The 19131-nt window shown below is 37.7% G+C and overlaps 2 protein-coding genes across 3 annotated transcripts in view; both read left to right on the top strand.

The window, feature by feature from the left end:
- Positions 1 to 2676, top strand: part of evlb (Enah/Vasp-like b) — a 45690-nt gene extending 43014 nt beyond the window's left edge. The window contains exons 7-13 of one of the 2 annotated variants that reach the window (XM_063002268.1): positions 82 to 182; positions 310 to 349; positions 493 to 532; positions 804 to 864; positions 2037 to 2097; positions 2224 to 2281; positions 2405 to 2676. In XM_063002268.1, the coding sequence (XP_062858338.1) occupies positions 82 to 182; positions 310 to 349; positions 493 to 532; positions 804 to 864; positions 2037 to 2097; positions 2224 to 2281; positions 2405 to 2442 (399 nt within the window). In that variant the 3' untranslated portion in view covers positions 2443 to 2676. The remainder of the gene's footprint in view (positions 1 to 81; positions 183 to 309; positions 350 to 492; positions 533 to 803; positions 865 to 2036; positions 2098 to 2223; positions 2282 to 2404) is intronic. The other variant, XM_063002267.1, reaches the window with a different exon arrangement.
- A 2654-nt stretch (positions 2677 to 5330) lies between these two features.
- yy1b (YY1 transcription factor b) lies at positions 5331 to 14639 on the top strand. The gene is made up of 5 exons (XM_063002269.1): positions 5331 to 6013; positions 8486 to 8648; positions 10117 to 10177; positions 10481 to 10639; positions 13546 to 14639. The coding sequence occupies exons 1-5, from the start codon at positions 5416 to 5418 to the stop codon at positions 13726 to 13728; spliced, it is 1164 nt and encodes a 387-aa protein (XP_062858339.1). The 5' UTR covers positions 5331 to 5415; the 3' UTR covers positions 13729 to 14639.
- Positions 14640 to 19131: the final 4492 nt, after the last annotated feature.

Below are 19131 nucleotides of genomic sequence, written 5' to 3' on the forward strand. Positions count from 1 at the left end.
CAGATGTTAGGTTTATGGACTTTCATTTAGTCAAGTCTGCATGCATGTAGCCTCTTTTCTGACTAAATCATGTATTTACAGTCTGAGGAAAGTGCAGCACCTGGAGCCAAAAACGATGCCAATCGGTCGAGTGGAGGCAGCGGTGGTCTGATGGAGGAGATGAATGCACTCCTGGCGAGAAGGTCAGCTATGACGATTTCAAAAACAAAAAAAGCAAAACCACATTTTTTTTTAGAAAAGCTAGTGTTTGTAAAACTGCTAAATAATCAGCTTTGGCAATAATAATCATTATTTCACTTTCTTTATCAGACGGAAAGCTGCAAATCAGTCTGAAAGAGATGGAGACAGTGTAAGTACTGCTATGTTTTTGTGACAACTATAAACTAAGCAACCATAATTACCAATAATAGAAGTTTTATTTCTGTTTCTGTCGCTTTTATTTTGCATTGCATGTAGCAGGATAAATGGCTAATTCTATTATTGAATTTTTAGGATGATTCCTCACCCATGTCTAGAGGACAGAATGCCTTAGGTATGTACAACATTAGCACACTACATTTTAATGAGTATTATAAATTATTTTGTTATTGGCATTCCAGTTGGCATTCCAAGCCGGTTTTAGGCTAATTTTCAGTAACTATTTCATTACATAATGTACTTGTATTTGGACCCACCGTGACATCACGATAAATCAAATTAATAAGTGAAAGAACTTATATTATTGTAACTCAGTTTTTTCTGGGGATGTGACACAGCACACTGCGATGTAACCTGTAACGTGCACTTTCTGTTCTGACCTGTAGATGGTGCAAAAAAGCCATGGGATCGAGCCAACTCTGCTGAGAGATCATCACTAGTATCCAGGTAAGATTCTGACAGATTCAGACGCCCTTACTAACTCTTACTTGATTTCTTATATCTAGTATATCATGTGTTTTGAGCGTTAATGTTTTAAAAGGAGCAATAGGCTTTTAAGTGCCAGTGATTATCAGCAGAAATAAAAGCAATTACAAAACATTTAATTTGTTTGTAAACCTAACCATCAGTTACCACCATCAGCTTTCAGTTATCAACAATTAATTACTAGCACTTAGCTATGCCTGGTAATTTCTCAACTGTTTTCTTTAATTAAATCATCTAACATATTACATAAAAATAGTTTATATATAAATATATAACAATGAAAAACAGTGGCGTAACTAGGAGCTCATGGGCCACCTCAACAAATTTCATGTATATATAAATGCTGTAGATACATGTATTCTGTTATTTTAATATTTTACTTAAGGAAAATATTGTAATACAATAATAAAGACTTGGCGAGTGCAGCCAATGGGGACCCCAGTGCACCTGCCCCCCGGTAGTTACGCCCCTAATAAAAAGTTTAATTTATTCCACAAAAATATTTAGCATTTCTTTGTTTTTGGTTTTATTTGATTTGTTAAGTTAAATTTTAAAAAGTAAGTAATAATAATAACAATAATAATAATGGTGAATTGGTGACTGCCCCTAGATGTGAGAAAGTAAATGAGTAAGTTGAATAAGCACCTTGTCCAGCTTTTCCAGGCTATGATGGACCTACCACGATCCAGATCATGATGAAGTGGTTTTTGAAGAATATGATTATTATTATTATTATTATCACTGTATTGTGAGAAGTCTGTGTGTGTTTTACTGTATTAATAAAATAATAATAATAGCGTGCTCGGGTGGCACAGTGGTAAATTACGCTAACCCACTACTGCTGTGGAATCCAGGGGTTTGGCTATTAGTCAGTTAGGTGTCTACATACAAACATTTGGCTATATCTGCAGAGTGGTGTTTTGTTTGAGTTTGTTACTGCAGACTTGCCATGACCCTAACCAGGATAGAGTATTGGTAAAACATTTAAATGAAATGACTAATAATAATTAAAACAACAATATAATAATAATAATGCACTTTTACAACATCTTAAATTCATAGATTGCAGCTTTACTGTAGTAAAAAGCTTGCAGGGAAATGTGTAATAGATTATAATTTTGTGGTGTTTTTAGGGTTCGACCAGTGGGCAGTGGCGGTGACTCAGATGCCTTAGACTTGGACAGGATGAAACAGGTAGGATTTTAGCCTAATGAAAAAGATTTTTACGCTGATGCTAGTAAAACATTTGTTTACTATAAAAGTTATTAACTCTGAAAGTTATTATTAATAAACATATTTGCTGTTTACCTGCATTTATAGGAAATTTTGGAAGAAGTTGTTCGTGAATTGCACAAGGTGAAGGATGAAATCATTAATGGTATGTTCAGTCTTTATAAATAAAAATAATTCCATAATTAGACTAAGAATTCTGTAAACAAAACAATATGTTTTAAATAAATCATGAATCATTTTGTAACATGTATTTTATTTTATTTCCCAGCCATTAGAAATGAACTTAGTAGAATTAGTACGACATAATCTCCACAACCCATGTGATCCCTCTTTTCTGAGACCCGACCCGTGACAGGAACTGTTGTAGCTGAAGAGGGATGGAGCCAAACAGTGTTCCCGCCATGTTAAAGCAAACTGATTAAATTGCTCCAACATGAAGGCTACGTTGTGTTAACCCTCAGATGAAAAAAGAATAAAGGACACCTGCACTGATTTCTTTACCTGGTTTAAAAATATTTGGCAGACTGTCTTTTTAAAGTCTTTAACAGAAATTGTTTTATGATTTGTTTTTCCTTTTTGTATTATTATTATTATTATTATTTTTAAAGGTAATGGTGTGGCAGTAATGTTTATGCAAGTTGTAATAAGATACCACTACTTATAATAATAACATAGGTGCCCTGGTGGCACAGCAGTCTACTACACCATCCCACCATTGCTGAGATCCAGGTTTGGCTATTGGCCAGCCGGACATCAGCACAAACAAGATATGTCTGAGGAGGAAGGATGGCCGAAGCCTTGCGATAGACTGGTGCCATCTCCAAGGTGTTTCTGCCTTGGGCACAGTGTTTCCCGGTGGAATCGGACTCGCTGCGACCCTGACTAGGATAAAGCAGTTGATGAAAATGAAAAAATAAGTAATAATAATGACAGTGATCATTGTGCATCTTAAAATATTGATGTTTTGTATTTTTGTCCCTTATTTTTGCTTGGTTTAAGTTAATATACAATACCAGTTTATTTCTCACCGTGGTTTTGTAAGAATATTTTCAAAATCCTCTCAGCAGCACAGATGTGTAACCACTGACAGGAAGATTTTCAAACCAATATGGAACCTAACAAGAGGGACAGGTGACAAACTGTGGCTTTTAATATTATGTTCATATGAAAGAAAAAGAAAGAAAACACCAGTACACCAGAGTATTTGTGATCATGTTGTTAATAAAATGTTTATTGGCTTCATTGATACAGTGAGCTGTTGTTTATTTCCTTTTTTGATCAAGTGCTTCCTTGTTTGGAAAAAAAGATCTACACTACATTTCAAATACATTAAAATAAAACCGTGAAATGTCTTGACTAAATGAGGTGGTATTATTACTTTCTTTGTGAAAAAGTACTGAAACAGCTCCCACTACCCTGATCTGCTGTTTGTACACAGTATTTGCAAATATTAGCAAAGGTTGAATCAAACACTTCCAGTATTATTAGACTGTAATTGTATTGTATGCAAAACTTCTCTACATTATTTCTATCTACCTTGTTGAAACAAAAATGTCAGCACACTGTCATGCATTGAAAAAACTGGAAGAGCATTGACTCATCAATATAAGGAGGGCTAAAGAAAGTGGTTCAAACTTGTCACCATTTGTAAAAATGAGGCTATACTATGCACAAAATATGCTAAATTATTAAGTAAAACATGCTCATTTAAACATTACTTAAAAGACAAGCTAGAAGGAAAAAGTGATTCAGAAAATAAATGAACCGTTAATTAACCTCGTTAATTCCTTGGATATTGTGTATGGTTTCTTTGCCACATATTTTCTTGCCACTAGGGTGTACGTATATTGGGATTTCAGAGAGACAGATGCTGCCGAACAATGGCCTAATTCTGCACCTGCTATATAACAAGGTGGCTTTGAAAAGTCCAGGTAGAATGTATGATGCACCAGGAAGAGGTGAAGTTTTGTATTTAGCAAGCATAGACAAAAAACACTTGCAAAACTGCATCAGTTAGTAGTACCCTCAGTTCCCATGGCTAAAGCCCAGTGTTGGATTTGAACCAAGTTTGGCACCAAAACTGAGCCCACTGACCAGTGGTTGTTGAAAATGTAACTACATTTAAAAGAACGTTTTCCAAATTTTTATTCTCTGTGTACTCTGGTGTATGGTAAAAAAGCAGAAAGGCAACTCAACTGCCACTGAGTGTAAATAATTATGTAGATAGATTTACATTTTTAGCAGACACTTTTATCCAAAGCGACTTACACAATGAGCAACTGAGGGTTAAGGGCCTTGCTCAGGGACCCAACAGTGGCAACTTGGTGGTGGCAGGGCTTGAACCGGCAACCTTCTGTTTACTAGTCCAGTACCTTAACCACTGAGCTATCACTGGCCCTAGATAGATAGATAGATAGATAGATAGATAGATAGATAGATAGATAGATAGATAGATAGATAGATAGATAGATAGATAGATAGATAGATAGATAGATAGATAGATAGATAGATAGATAGGCATGCAGATAGATAGATAGATAGATATATAGATAGATAGATAGATAGATAGATAGATAGATAGATAGATAGATAGATAGGCATGCAGATAGATAGATAGATAGATAGATAGATAGATAGATAGATAGATAGATAGATAGATAGATAGATAGATAGATAGATAGGCATGCAGATATATAGATAGATAGATAGATAGATAGATAGATAGATAGATAGATAGATAGATAGATAGATAGATAGGCATGCAGATAGATAGATAGATAGATAGATAGATATATAGATAGATATATAGATAGATAGATAGATAGATAGATAGATAGATAGATAGATAGATAGATAAACAGACAGATAGATAGACAGACAGACAGACAGACAGACAGACAAACTTTATTAATACGGAAGGTAATTAAGGAACAAAGAAATGTAAACGTGCCCTGGATTGGCACCTTGTCCAGAGTGTATTCCACTTTTTTTCTGGATTACGCCAGACCCGCTGCGACCCCGACCAGTAATAAGCAGTCCGTAAAAAATGAATGCACAGATGTGCGTGGAAACGGGTCTGTTCTCTTCTGCTAACGTATTCTCGCGAGAAGTGAAAGTGGAGCGTGATCTGGAGCCGGGAGGAGAAGACGGAGAAGTGGAGTTATTTGTATTCGCGTGGAGAGGTGGAGAGGGGAAGAGGGAGGGCGGCCGTCGTTTCCTTTCACTGAGGGGGTGTGTTGTGTGTTTGTGGGGCAACCAGCTCTGTGTGTATGTGAGCGCATGAAAGCAAGCAAGCTGGCGGACTTTAACATGGCATCCGGGGAGACGCTGTATATAGAGACGGACGGCTCGGAGATGCCGACTGAGATCGTGGAGCTGCATGAGATCGAGGTGGAGAGCATAGAGACCACAGTGGTCGGGACTGATGAGGACGAGGATGATGAGGAGGACGAGGACGAGGACGAGGACGAGGATGATGATGATGATGATGATGATGATGAACAGCCCATGATTGCTTTACAGCCTTTAGATACAGATCAGGTCCACCACCACCACCACCATCAGGAGGTGATTCTGGTGCAGACCCGGGAGGAGGTGGTCGGAGGAGATGATCTGCGGGCGGATGATAGCTTTGAGGATCAGATTCTGATCCCGGTCCAGGCACCGGGGGTGGATGAGGACTATATCGGACAGACTCTGGTGACTGTAGCGGGGAAGAGCTCTGTAGGGCGGGTGAAGAGGAGCACAAGCAGCGGGAAGAAAGCGGCTAAAAAGAGCTACCTGAGCGGCTCTGAGGGTACAGGGAGGAAATGGGAGCAGAAACAGGTTCAGATCAAAACACTGGAGGGAGAATTTTCAGTGACGATGTGGGCATCAGGTATGTTTGAATGTGGACGGTTCATTTATCTTAATTTATCTATGCAGCTTGTTTGTGTGTTCTATCCTGGAATGCCAATGGGAGCAGAAGCAGACGGGCGTTGTCTGGTTGCATCTGCACCCATTACCGAATAATCACCCGTTCCTTTAGATATTCTCACACTTCTGATAGCAAACATGCACCTAGTTAGAGCTGAATGTTTTTGTTTTGAAAGGAAGCCATGTTTTAGGTGTTGCTGGGCGCCGCCATGTTCCCCGACTCCAGTATGGCGGACCGTAAACATGGCGATGGTCTGTCGGCCGTTGAGTGTAGCTGCCGCGCTGCTCGGCTACAAGCTAGGCCCTTAGCTCGGAGCTAAGCTTTCATAGTAATACGCACTCGTTTTAAACGTCCTTAACATTATATCTCTAATATTAACATTTTAGAAAACATGAAATCATGTTTTAAATTGTACCACAAATAAAAATATCGTATTAGGTCTTTCTTCAATTTGTATTTACCATTAGCTTGTAGCTAGCTAGCTTAAGTACCATATATGGTAAGCTAGCTAAATTAGCAACAACAGCTGTTGTGAAGTGTGTGCGTTCTTGTACAGTATATTGAATAACCAAGTTTCAGGTTTATATTTAATTTATTTACTAGTTAATATATTTTTCGAATTTTTCTGACACGTTTATGCTCTAAACCAGTTTACAGTCAGTTTTTCCACAAAATATGTTCTTGCTTCTTAATCACTATTTAACGTGCAGACGTTTTATTTAAACGTTTGTGTTTTTTTTTAGCACTTAAACATTTAGTTTAAAATAATGCTGCATACTCCACATGCCTGTTCATTAACTCCCAGATAAGATTGACTGACTAATTACTAAAGAAACATACATTAATCAGTCTATATAATGTTTTTGCACCTCTGGCCAAATCATGATTTTTTTTTTCTCCAAAACATAAACTCAACCTTTGCTGCAAACACTAAAATACAATTGTTTAATAATGAAATAATGACTTTCATTTGCTGAAATAAAATTAATTAGTATTAAAACACATCTTACTTAGTCAGTAATACCTCATTTGGAAGATATTGAGGCTTGCAAATGCTTTTTGTAGCCATCTAGAAGTTTAAATAATTTTTATACATTCTTACTACTAAATATTCCTCATTTGTCTTGTATGCACATGTGAGAAGTATTTCAAAAGTTCACATTGAGTTATCTTCCAGAACATTGCCCAGTTGTAGAGGAAGCTTCTTTTTAGTTTCTTGACTGTCATTTGCTTGCAGAATTTGTAAATATTTAGTGGAATCCATTCTTCTATCTACTTGTCATGTTTTTGGGCAGTTGGCTGCCACACACTCCTGAAGCATAATCAGACCAACCATGTGCTAAATACAGTGGACCCTTGTCTGTTCGTCTGTCTGTCTGTAATGTTCGTTAGTTAAACCTATTTTTCCCATAAGAAATTATGTAAATATAATTAATCCGTGCCAGACCTCCCAGACCACCCCCTTACCTAACCTTTCTAATGTCTTAAATGGTCTTTTTTGTTATGAATACAAGTATATTTAATATACTTAATATACTTAATCTTAAATTATAGAATAGTCATTACTGTAATAAACAATAATAAACAACAATACACAGTAGTGCTGTACATAAAACATCACATTACAGTACAGTACGTGTGCTGTACCTTACACTGTAATATATTCCTTTCTTTTTTATAAAATGTACCTACCAGAAACAATAACTCTCATATTTCTCTATTATTTACTTCTTTATTTCAATAATGTTGTATTTTGTAATTGCACGAAAGAAAGAATACTTTACTGAGCCGACTTCCTTCTTCTCTCTCACTCACTGTCCCCTCTGTCTGATACACAGTGACAGCTACTGGCAGGAGTAATTATACAACAACAAATAGTGATTTATTAATTTTCTCACCACTGTGCTTCCTCTGCACCTTCTTTGGGGACACTGTAATATTGAATTTTACAAAATATAATGAAAACACCGGAAAAACACTGTCTGCTGTCCGAATGGTTGCGTGTTTTTTTTTATTTATTTTTTTTAAATATATAAATGTTGCCATTTTGCTCCCAAGTATGGCCAAAGAGTACCGATTTTATTTGATCCATCCATGGCAGTTGTTTCAGAAATTCATCTGGCCTGTAGATGTAGGCTTGTGGTGAGCACAGTAGAAGATGGTGTCAGGTTTTTTTATGTCTGTAAATACAGTTTCCTTTTTGACATTGGACAAATGTGGATTAAACATTCTCCTGTTAATAATTAATAGGATTTTTAAACAAAGTAAACACATTCCAGTCACATATTTGGTCCTTGAGCTTCATTTTGAATTGTAATACATTATAAATATTTATGTTGGTATGTGTGTGAACAATTTGTGTATCCTAAATATTATGTGGGTTTTTTATTATTTTATTATTATTTTTTTTTTAAATGTAGTTTTATTTTTCAGATGACAAAAAGGACATTGACCATGAAACGGTGATTGAGGAGCAGATTATTGGAGAGAACTCTCCTCCAGATTATTCTGAATACATGACTGGAAAGAAGCTTCCTCCTGGTGGCATACCTGGCATCGACCTCTCTGACCCTAAACAGCTGGCAGAGTTTGCCAGGTAAGGCTAATCACCAACATGCTTATCTAATCAGACAAGAGGAAACAGTCACATGGCAGTGGTAAAATAAATTAATGTAGTGTGGATAGGAACAGTGCTATCATGGATAAGACCACTTTCATCAGTGTATATGTGTACATTGCACACCTTTTTGTTTTTAAAAGTTACTCATCACTCATTTGTGCACAGGGGCATGCTCATGCTGACAGAGGAAATTTCCTTGTCTATACAGTGGCTGCAATTTTGAAGCAGATAATTTATTTTGTAAAAATGATTTTATACACCTATAAGAGTGTAATAAGTGTAGCTGTACTATTGAATGCAATCATTTGATGTGGTGTCCATATATTAGCCGTGCTGAGTGTAGAGTGCACTCTGATTGCATTAGTCCTTGTTAATTGCTCAGGTAACCTTCCATTAGAAATGTGCTTCCATTTGTACCTTGCAGAATTCCTAGTTGATTTCTTTTACTTATCCAAAGATAGTCAAGCTGATCTCAAAAACAGTGTAAACAACATTCAAATGATACATGAAACGTTATATGTATGTATATTATGTATGGTATATGTAGACCCGTTAACACTGATGAGCCCAAACATTAGGACCACCTGCCTCATATGCTGTCAGAAACGCTCTCACTCAGAGACATGGACTACACTAGAATGAGTCTGGAGGAGTCCTGTATCATGTTGTACCAGGACATTACGAGCAGGTTCTTTAACGTCTGTACATTGCAAGGTGAATCGTCCTACAGTGCATCCTGGTCTCACCAGTTTGAGTGACAGTAGCCCATATTTTAAACAGTACCAGACAATCTAGCCCTCGTGTCCTCTGAAATCACGTCGTGGCTACCAAATAACGTGTTAGTGATTCATGGCTTGTCCCTCCTCAGACCAATGTCACTGATCTTTTCTGACAGAATACTAGGCAGGCGGTCCTAATGATCTGGCTCATCAGTGCATATGATGTTTAAATTATGTGAACAGTGCAAAACTAAATCTTTGAGTAAATGGAAAATTGGTACAGAGACACTGCAGGATGTCTGTAATGCACTGCTAATTCTGGATACAATGTTTACAGGGAGTGCACCTCACAGTTAGTTGAGATTAATTCCCTGTAGGCATTTTTCACATTTTGATTTACCAATTATTAATTGGCGGTCTTTCTTGGTTCTTACAGTAACAGTGGCGGCCATGTTGGTCGCAGCACAGTACGGTAAGATAGGAACTTATGACACATTGTTAACACACTGGTCTCACAGCTTGTGTAATCAATAATGGGTCTATAAGGGGCTAAGCTATTTGAAGGGGAAATTGGTGGTGTGTCATGGTCAAAGTTTGCACTTTGCATGTAGTGAATCCTGACGTTTGTGTACACGTGGATGTAAAATGAAGTTTTGCTTGTATGTGCATTGCTATGTATTGTTTGTAGTTTTGTTATTTAGCTCTAATTTGTTTTATTTTTTCAGAATGAAACCACGGAAGGTCAAGGAGGATGATGCACCTAGGACGATAGCTTGTCCCCACAAAGTAAGTAGATTAATGAATCTAGCTCAGGTCTTTCATCTGGTCTTTTAATACAGGCTTTTTGGAATAGTAACTTACAATTTATACAGATAATTAAAAAAAATTTCAGACCCCTTGACTTTTCACCTGTGTTTATTAAAGAAGACATGCAGCTTTAATTGTTGCCAAAAGGGCTTATACAAAGCAGTGAATAAATGGTCTTAATAATTTTTATTTCAGTTTTTCAAGCCAAAATCTCTGGGCAAATGTATTTTTACTTGTTTTATTGGAAGGTTCTTGAAATAAACTGGTTTCTGTTTACTGCAGGGTTGCACTAAGATGTTCAGGGATAACTCTGCGATGAGGAAGCACCTCCACACTCACGGGCCGAGAGTTCACGTGTGCGCTGAATGTGGAAAAGCCTTTGTGGAGAGTTCAAAACTAAAGCGCCATCAACTTGTTCACACTGGGGAAAAGCCTTTCCAGGTTAGAACAACCATTTACTTAAACACTTTTACTAGAGACACATTTTAAACCTGGAAATCTATTTGACTATTTTAGGGTGAAATTAGTGGTAAACACAATATTTGCTCAGGGATATGAAGTGCAGGGTGAAAATCTGTAAATAAAAAAATAAATAAAATATTATTAACGTGATACATAGTGACGAGATCAGGTCAGGGTTTTTCGCATGAACATTGATGATGTCAGGTAGTCCAAGTGTTGGCTTTACTTTTTTGATTAAGTCCACATTCTTGCAGTAAGTCCAGCCTAGTTCCACATGGTTTTTACTTTTTGTTTTGTACTAACGTTCTCATTCAAACACTCAGCAAAGTGATTGATTTATCGTCCCGGGTAACCGTGTTCAGAGCTCTATGATTAATGCATAGCTTAACAACTAGCTAAGCAATTCCTAATTTGTTATAGGCTAGCAACCAGCAACAATAGCAAATACTAAAATCTACCATGTGTGTGTAACACTTAGATGGAAATAACCAATAAATGATATCGATCATTTGTATGCATTTGTATACATTGCTTTGTCTCTTGCCCCCAGTTAGAGATTTTAATGATTAGGTGCTACACTAAGGTTTTATTTATTCTTGCTTTTAGTCACTGGCTGGGAAGTTTTGTACATTCTTCCAATGCCTGCATGAGTTTCTTTTCTTATTTTTTCCATTCAAAAACTTGCACAAGGTGGACTGGTTACAAACAGAAATAGTGTAAGAGAATGTGTTTAGTGTGTACCATGATATTTTATAAATTATAGAATTTATAAAGAAATTGCTAGGAGAGATTGATAATGATTTAATCAGTCTGTCAGTTCCATCACAAAAAACTTGGAATGAACCAATAGCTGTGACTTCTTGTTAAACAAACCTTTTTGTCGGGTGACACAAATGTAAATTGCGCTAACCCACTTCCACTGGGATCTGAGTTCAAATCCCCAGTGGTGATATCATCCGGGGGGTCTACATAGAGGGATGTTTGGTATGTCTGGGGAGAGGGTAGCTGAGCCCCTGTGATGGATTGGCGTCCTGTTTGGGTTGTGTTTCTGCGTTTCACCCAGTGATTCCGGGGAAGTCTGACCGACCCTGACCAGGATAAAGTGGTGGTAAAATGATAGTGGAATACCTGCTGAATATGCATTTGGGGCTTTTAAAGGTTTCTGCTTCATAGCACAAATCTTTTGTTCTCATCTACCTAACAAGCCCCATCAAACAAGTAAATGACTCAGGTGGGGCTGGGAGATGTGATCATTTAGACAGTTTGATGGTAAAATTGTGTCTACTGGTAGAAGCTTTGTTAAATCCTTTATTCTGTGATAGAGATGGGTCATTAGAGCTGTGCTTTAAAGCATCACAAAACATTGCAGATTACCCTCAATTGAAGCACGACTGCTGCTTTGTGAAAGAAATAAAAATGCATAATGAAGGAAAGGGAGATTTTATACATACAGACTCCAGACAACCATTACTGTAGCTTTTAAATATGGGTGCAACAAACGAAAAGCCTGAAAGTAATTTAGTACCATATTAAGTTGCAATAAGAAATATTCAAGTCCCCAAAGAAAATAAGAATTTATAATTCTAAACTTCTCTGCAGATCTACATTTTGTTTTAAATGAATTCTCATTTACATGCACAGCAAATAAACAAAGCAAATAAATTATATATTTTAGAGTAGCAGGACATTTTGTTTATACTTCCATGTTACAGATATTCATCCCCTACATAATAGTGCTGATCTTAAAACCTACTGCTAATGTATATTTTTATGTCCTAAAGTTGGGTTACAACATGATTAAACCATTTGAACCTAAATGATGTGATGTTATGTAAACACCACTTAATGATGGCTTCAAGATGTGTTGCAATCATGGTGAAAACTAAGAAACTGTCACAAAAGCGGAGCAAGAAGATAATTTTACTGTGTCAGGTAAAATAAGTTTAGACTTACTGAATGACCTGTCAAAGGTTGGTACTAATGTGTTAGTGGCAACCATAAGAATATCAATTAAATCATGGCCAGACCCTATGATGATTCATGCCACTTTTGACCAAGGAGCACAGAAAGAATTGACGGGAATACACCAGAAGGAATCTGGAAATGTTCCTAACACAATATTATGGAGTGACCAATCAAAGCTGAAATCAAAGCTGTTTTTCATATGGATCAGCGATTCATCTGTGTTTATGACCAGAAGAATACTATCCTCCCAGTCAAGGAACTGGCAATCTTGAGCATGTGACTGGCATCATAGATGCACAGAAATACCAATGCATTTTGAAAAGGAATGGTTCTGCCTTTAGTGATAAAATTAAATTTTGGTAATATCCTAAGCACACTTCCAAGTCATGAATCAGTCCTGGAGTATCCTGGAGTGGTCTTATCAGTCTCCAGATTTAAATCCCATAGAAAATCTTTAGTGGGATTTAAAGAAAGCAGTTGCAGCACAAAAGCAATCAAACCTCAATGAGCTGAAAGCTTTTGCACGAGAAGAACGGGTAAAGATTCCACAAGAGAGGTCTAAAAAGCTTGCTAGCACTTACCGAAATCGCTTATTAGAGGTTATCAAGATAAAAAGATGTTCTACTGAGGGTGGAACTGACGCTGAGGGTTGAATACTAGTGCACATGGACTAGATTAAAAAAAAAAAATTTAAACTAAAAAAAAAAAAAAGTCAAATTCTGTATTAATAAATTGTTTTTCTCTGTTTACTGAGACTTGCTGTTGTACATTTTCATTCAGATTGATACACTTCACCTTAATATCGTTTTTTTGGGAGGGGGGTTGAATAGTCTATCGGTTAAACACTTTCTATTATTACCATTTGTTAATATAGCATATATAATATAGCATTAAATCCTATTTTTATTTCTCCTGACTAGTGTACGTTTGAAGGCTGTGGAAAACGCTTCTCTCTGGACTTTAACCTCCGCACACATGTGCGAATTCACACCGGGGACCGCCCGTACGTCTGTCCATTCGACGGCTGCAATAAAAAGTTTGCTCAGTCTACCAACCTCAAGTCCCACATCCTTACACATGCAAAAGCCAAAAACAACCAGTGAGCTCCCGTGTTCTGTTTTTCTTTTTCCTGAACTCAACCTCAACGTGTCAGCATCTTAACACCGGAGGCATGAACTCCGCTCCTCTGTGGTTCTTCTAAAGAGTGGGGGGTAAAAGACCCCAATGGACTTAAAGAGCTGAATTAGGGTATACTGTAAAAGTAAATTATTGGGAACCCCTGTATCCTTAAATAAGCCTGATAAGTGTGTGGCCTTTACTGAGGAGCAGAGCCCAGCCGTGTCCGGCCCAGCTGACCATCCACGTTGCGACGGCTTAATGAAGCCTGTTAAATGATGGAACTTCTCGACACTCATCTGTAGACACTGCTTTTTACCACAATGGTGAGCAAAAATATTGGATATATGCTCCATTTCTTTTCATAAGTACTAAATTTCACCACAGACAAAGGTTTTAATTTTGTATTTTTCTTAGTGTGCATATTGTACACTTATGTTTGAATGTATGAGGGTTTAAGGTTTTGCTAAGGATGTGTTGTTCATTAAAGGGTTGATACTACTTACTGTAAGATGATACTTTAAAAGTATTTTATGTAAAAATGTTATATTTTCTATTTTATTTGGTTTTGGTTGTATTCTAACCATTGAAAACGTGTGTAGAAGTGTACTGGAAGGCTGTTAAGAAAATTGTGTAGAACAGAATGGCAGTGTGATTGCAAGTGTGTACTGCTTTAAAGCATTAGTTTGCTTTTGTCATTTGTCACATAGTTTCACATCCTGTAGCATAGATGCATTAATTCACCTTTAAAGCAATCTGTTAAAACATGTCTCCAAATAAATCAGAGTGTGAGCTCATTTCCTTTGTTTATGTATTGTGAAGGCTTCAGCCTTGAAGTGTTCTTTGTTAATATTTACACCATGTATTTCAGTATACAATTAAAAACAAAATCCCATAATTTTGTGCCTGTCTGCCTGCTAGATGTAAATCATTGACAGTTCTGTTGAAGCATAGCCATACTGGTTTAAAGAAAGTTTGTGAACCCTTTAAAATTAAATTGCTTTCTGCCTTTACTCACAACTGTAAGCTGGTGACTGAATTCTGGGTATTAAATCATGGGCTGAACTTACAAATAGAGAAGGTGCATGGTGTTACTTAATCCTAGACATTAGGATTGGGCACATGTAGGTACACACTTAGGGCAGGTCCCAAGCCTTGAAAAATTGGAGGGTTGTGTCTGGAAGGGCATTTTGTGTAAAAAAAAAAAAAAACTGCCAAATTGAATATTATAGCAGCCAAAATGAATCGTTCATTCAAACATTTTGCCTGAACACAGTTTTTACTAGTTTTTCTGTTCCATGCTGGAACACAAAACAACTTCACATCTGGCTGTACTTAAATTCCCGCTAAGATAAATAATGTCTACAGGCAGAGGTCATTTGGCTGGTTTTCATAAAATGTATTACTAAGAGACCAAGAGTACACTGTGCGATGATGTAAGAGATGCACTGCTTTTCCAGAGACATTGTTAAACATTTTGGGAAAAAGGGAAATTTTACACTGATCAGCCATAACATTAAAACCACCTCCTTGTTTCTACACTCACTGTAGAAACAAGGAGTCGGGACCCCCACAGAGCAGGTATTATTTAGGCAGTGGATTATTCTCAGCACTGCAGTGACAATGACATGGTGGTGGTGTGTTAGTGTGTGTTGTGCTGGTATGGGTGGATCAGACCTAGCAGTGCTGCTGGAGTTTTTAAATGCAGTGTCCACTCACTGTCCATTTTATTAGACACTCTTACCTAGTTGGTCCACCTTGTAGATGTAAAGTCAGAGATGATCGCTCATCTATTGCTGATGTTTGAGTTGGTCATCTTCTAGACCTTCATCAGTGGTCACAGGACGCTGCCCACAGGGAGCTGTTGGCTGGATATTTTTGGTTGGTGGACTGTTCTCATCCAGCAGTGACAGTGAGATGTTTAAAAACTCTGTCAGTCTTATCCACTCATACCAGCACAACACACACTAACACACCACCACCATGTCGGTGTCACTACAGTGCTGAGAATGATCCACCACCCAAATAATACCTGCTCTGTAGTGGTCCTGGGAGAGTCCTGACCATTAATAGAATAGCATGAAAGGGGGCTAACAAAGCATGCAGAGAAACAGATGGACTACAGTCAGTGACTGTAGATCTACAAAGTGCTTCTATATGGTAAGTGAAGCTGATAAAAATATACAATGAGTGTAGAAACAAGGAGGTGGTTTTAATGTTATGGCTGATCGATGTATATTAGTAGTAGCTGATGGGAGTGGTAGTGTTAGGAACTGCTGACCAGACCAACAGTATAAGTCGGATGTTTTTCTGGCCATTCCATGCATCTTTGCATAAACAGTCCTTTTTTAAATTTGTGCTAAAATGTAACACTTGGGTTGCTCAGTGGTCTAATGTGCTAGATCTCACATCCCTGGAGTTCAAATCCCAGCCAGTGTTGTCAACCTGGCCAGGTGTCCAAACAGGCATAATAGGCTGTGCCTAATAGAGGAGGGTTGACAGGATTTCATTTCCACAGTACATTTGTGAATTCTAGTGCCTGTAGTGAGGCACCTGCAGTAGTGATGGACAGTTTGCTGAGTGTATAGCGTTTCTGTATGAGATGTGGCCCTCTGTGACTCTCCACCACTAATATGTGAAAAGATGGAGCTGGCAGCTGCACACATTTTAGAGGGGGCGTGTGGTAGTCTCAGATATTCTCCGTAGGAGTGGCAAGAAAATTGCAATAGGGGAATTGGTAATTATTAAGTTGAAAGGAAAATTGGAGACATGCTTAATTTATAATATAGTCAAAACACATCAAAATATTTAGACTATTGTGCTTTCGGTTAATAACCAGATGGTTTAGCAAGTCCTTGAAATTTCTGTGAGTCTTTTGCTTTTATGCTTTGGTTTGTCTTTTTGCTGTGAGCAAAGATGTTTACATACTTTCTTCAGCCTTGGCTAAATGATTCATTTATTAAATAAAGAAATAATAATGGACAGGTATTTGTTGCTGGTTGAGGCAGAATGTCACTTAATATGAACTAAAGATTAAACATCTTATGAGGTATTAATATGCCTGAATAGACATTCAGGTAAATGCAACTGCACCAATGCTCCAAATCAGTTCATTTGTCTTCAGTTGTTTTATAATGACTTTGGATTTGATTTCTGACTGATTAGAAACATGTGCTGACCTCTTGTGGTTATATTATGAGGTAAGAGGTGAGTGCTGCCCTGCTTATATACAGACAAAGAGAAAAGTATTCCATGTATTTATGAAACATCTGTCGTCTTAGTGTTTATTTTAATGATGGTCTGGCTGCTGCTGTTTTCTGTGTCATTTTAGTCTGACTCACATGATAAATGCCTTTGTGTTTCAGTGTGTTTACAAACTGCTATTTGATATGAACAGAAAGCTCACTGTGGTAACATCCAGCTTGACTAACCATTCATTCATTCATTGTCTGATTTAACACTACATTATCTTGGTCAGGCTTGCAGTGGGTCTGACTCATTTGATGAAAGGCAGGAAACAACTGAGACAGGTTGCCAGTCCATCACAGGGCAAACACTCACACACACTTAGGGCAGATTTTAGTAACTTGAACTGGCCTGACTATGTATTTGGAGGAAACCACAGCATCTGGGAAAAAAAACCCATGCAGACACAGGGAGAACATGCAAACGTCACTTAGAAAGGGACTCTGCCCAGCCAGGAAATTGAACCCATGCCCTTCTTGCGGTCAGGCGACAGTGCTGCCACTCCTGATTAATGTCTTTGAGTATTATTGATTCGTTGTCTGTCAATATGACCCACTATTATGATTCATTGAAAGAATATAAATAAAGGGACGCTCAGGTGGCACAGTGATTAAAAACACATGCTGGAACCAGAGCTGGGATCTCGAATACATCGTATCAATCTAGGCTAGGCTGAGCGGCCACATGAACAACAATTGGCCTGTTGTTCAGATATGGGCAGCACTAAGCCGGATGGGGTCTCTCTCATGACTGGTGCAATTATGACCTCTGCTGGCTGATTGATGGCGCCTGCACAGAGATGAGAAAAGAGTGCTCTCAGTGTGTGTCTCTCCGTACACAGTGCTGAGCTGCACTCGTCAAAGTGTAGGTGATAAGATGCATACGGCATGCTGCCCACATGTCGGAGGGGGCATGGGTTAGCTTCGTTCTTCTCAATCAGAGCAGGGATCGGCATTGGTGGAGAGAAAGCATGACGCAGTCGGGCAACTGGACATGCTAAAAGGGAGAAAAAGGGGAGAAAATGCATAAAGAAAATATATATAAAAAAAGAATATAAACAAAGCATAATACTGTGCCCCTTCTAAAAACAGCATTTCAGAACATTAATAGCAATCATTCGTTTATGATATTTTTAAATAAGTAATAATAATACTGTACATAGAATACATTTTTACACAGAGAAACTCTTCCACTATTCTTTATACTATAACCAGACACAGATTTTCTTATTAGCAGCACTTGAACTAGTCACATGGGTTTTGACAATAGCTCATAAAGTCCTAGCTGTGTGCAAATTGTGACTGGAAGGTCATTCAGACAGAGCACCTCGGGATTAATAAAGTGCTCATTATATCATCCTTACGCTCTCATCTCATGAAACATGGTTTCACTATGGGATTTGAGTGAAATACTGATTTTAAATTTATGGACACCTGATCTTTGGACCCAAACTACATCACTTTTACTTAGAGGAAAGCTTTCTACTAGATTTTGGAATATGTCTGCTGGGATTGAGCATTAACATTGGCGCACTGCCACCACTTCAATTAGTCCAAGGATGCTGGATGGGACTGAGGTCAGGTCATAATGTAGGTCATGTGTGTACTTTTATACAAATACTTCCTAATGGACCTTTCTTAAATGGAGGCACTGAGATGCTGATCAAGGAAAGGTCTTCCTAAACTTGAATACTGTTGTAGCATTAAGACAGCAGTCCATGTCCTTAATGTTTTCATGTAGTTTATTCTGGATACTCCAGAAAGTTGGAATGAGTGAATGTGGGGAGGGTTTAATGCCATGTGATGGACTGGAACCATGGAACCATGTCATGATTGGTTTCCCATTTTGAGTTAGTATTTATGGACAGGTTTTACATTCTCCAAGACCCTAATTAGGACATTCTTTACTAAAGAAAAAGCAATGCACGTTCTATTGTTTGTAAAAGCAACATTGAGCGTATCTTTACAAGCTCTTATTGATAAACTTATTGTCAGTGAAGACTCTTAATTAAACTGCCTGACATTAAGGTCAATATATGCAGAGCAGTTTGTCATTTGTTGAATTTTATTAAAAGAAAAGCCCACAATGATCCCATTAATTTGGGTTTGTGGTGTACCCATGATATTGATTCTTGGTATTCTTTA

This window comes from Trichomycterus rosablanca, chromosome 9 (assembly GCF_030014385.1).
Source record: "Trichomycterus rosablanca isolate fTriRos1 chromosome 9, fTriRos1.hap1, whole genome shotgun sequence".
In the NCBI taxonomy this organism is placed as follows: Eukaryota; Metazoa; Chordata; class Actinopteri; order Siluriformes; family Trichomycteridae; genus Trichomycterus; species Trichomycterus rosablanca.

What these genes read in the sequence shown, in the direction of transcription:
- yy1b (XM_063002269.1), top strand. Translation starts at nt 5,416, where the DNA reads ATGAAAGCAAGCAAGCTGGCGGACTTTAACATGGCATCCGGGGAGACG. An exon ending in AGTGACGATGTGGGCATCAG is followed by an intron (nt 6,014 to 8,485) that starts GTATGTTTGAAT and finishes TTTATTTTTCAG; the next exon opens with ATGACAAAAAGGACATTGAC. An exon ending in CGATAGCTTGTCCCCACAAA is followed by an intron (nt 10,178 to 10,480) that starts GTAAGTAGATTA and finishes TGTTTACTGCAG; the next exon opens with GGTTGCACTAAGATGTTCAG.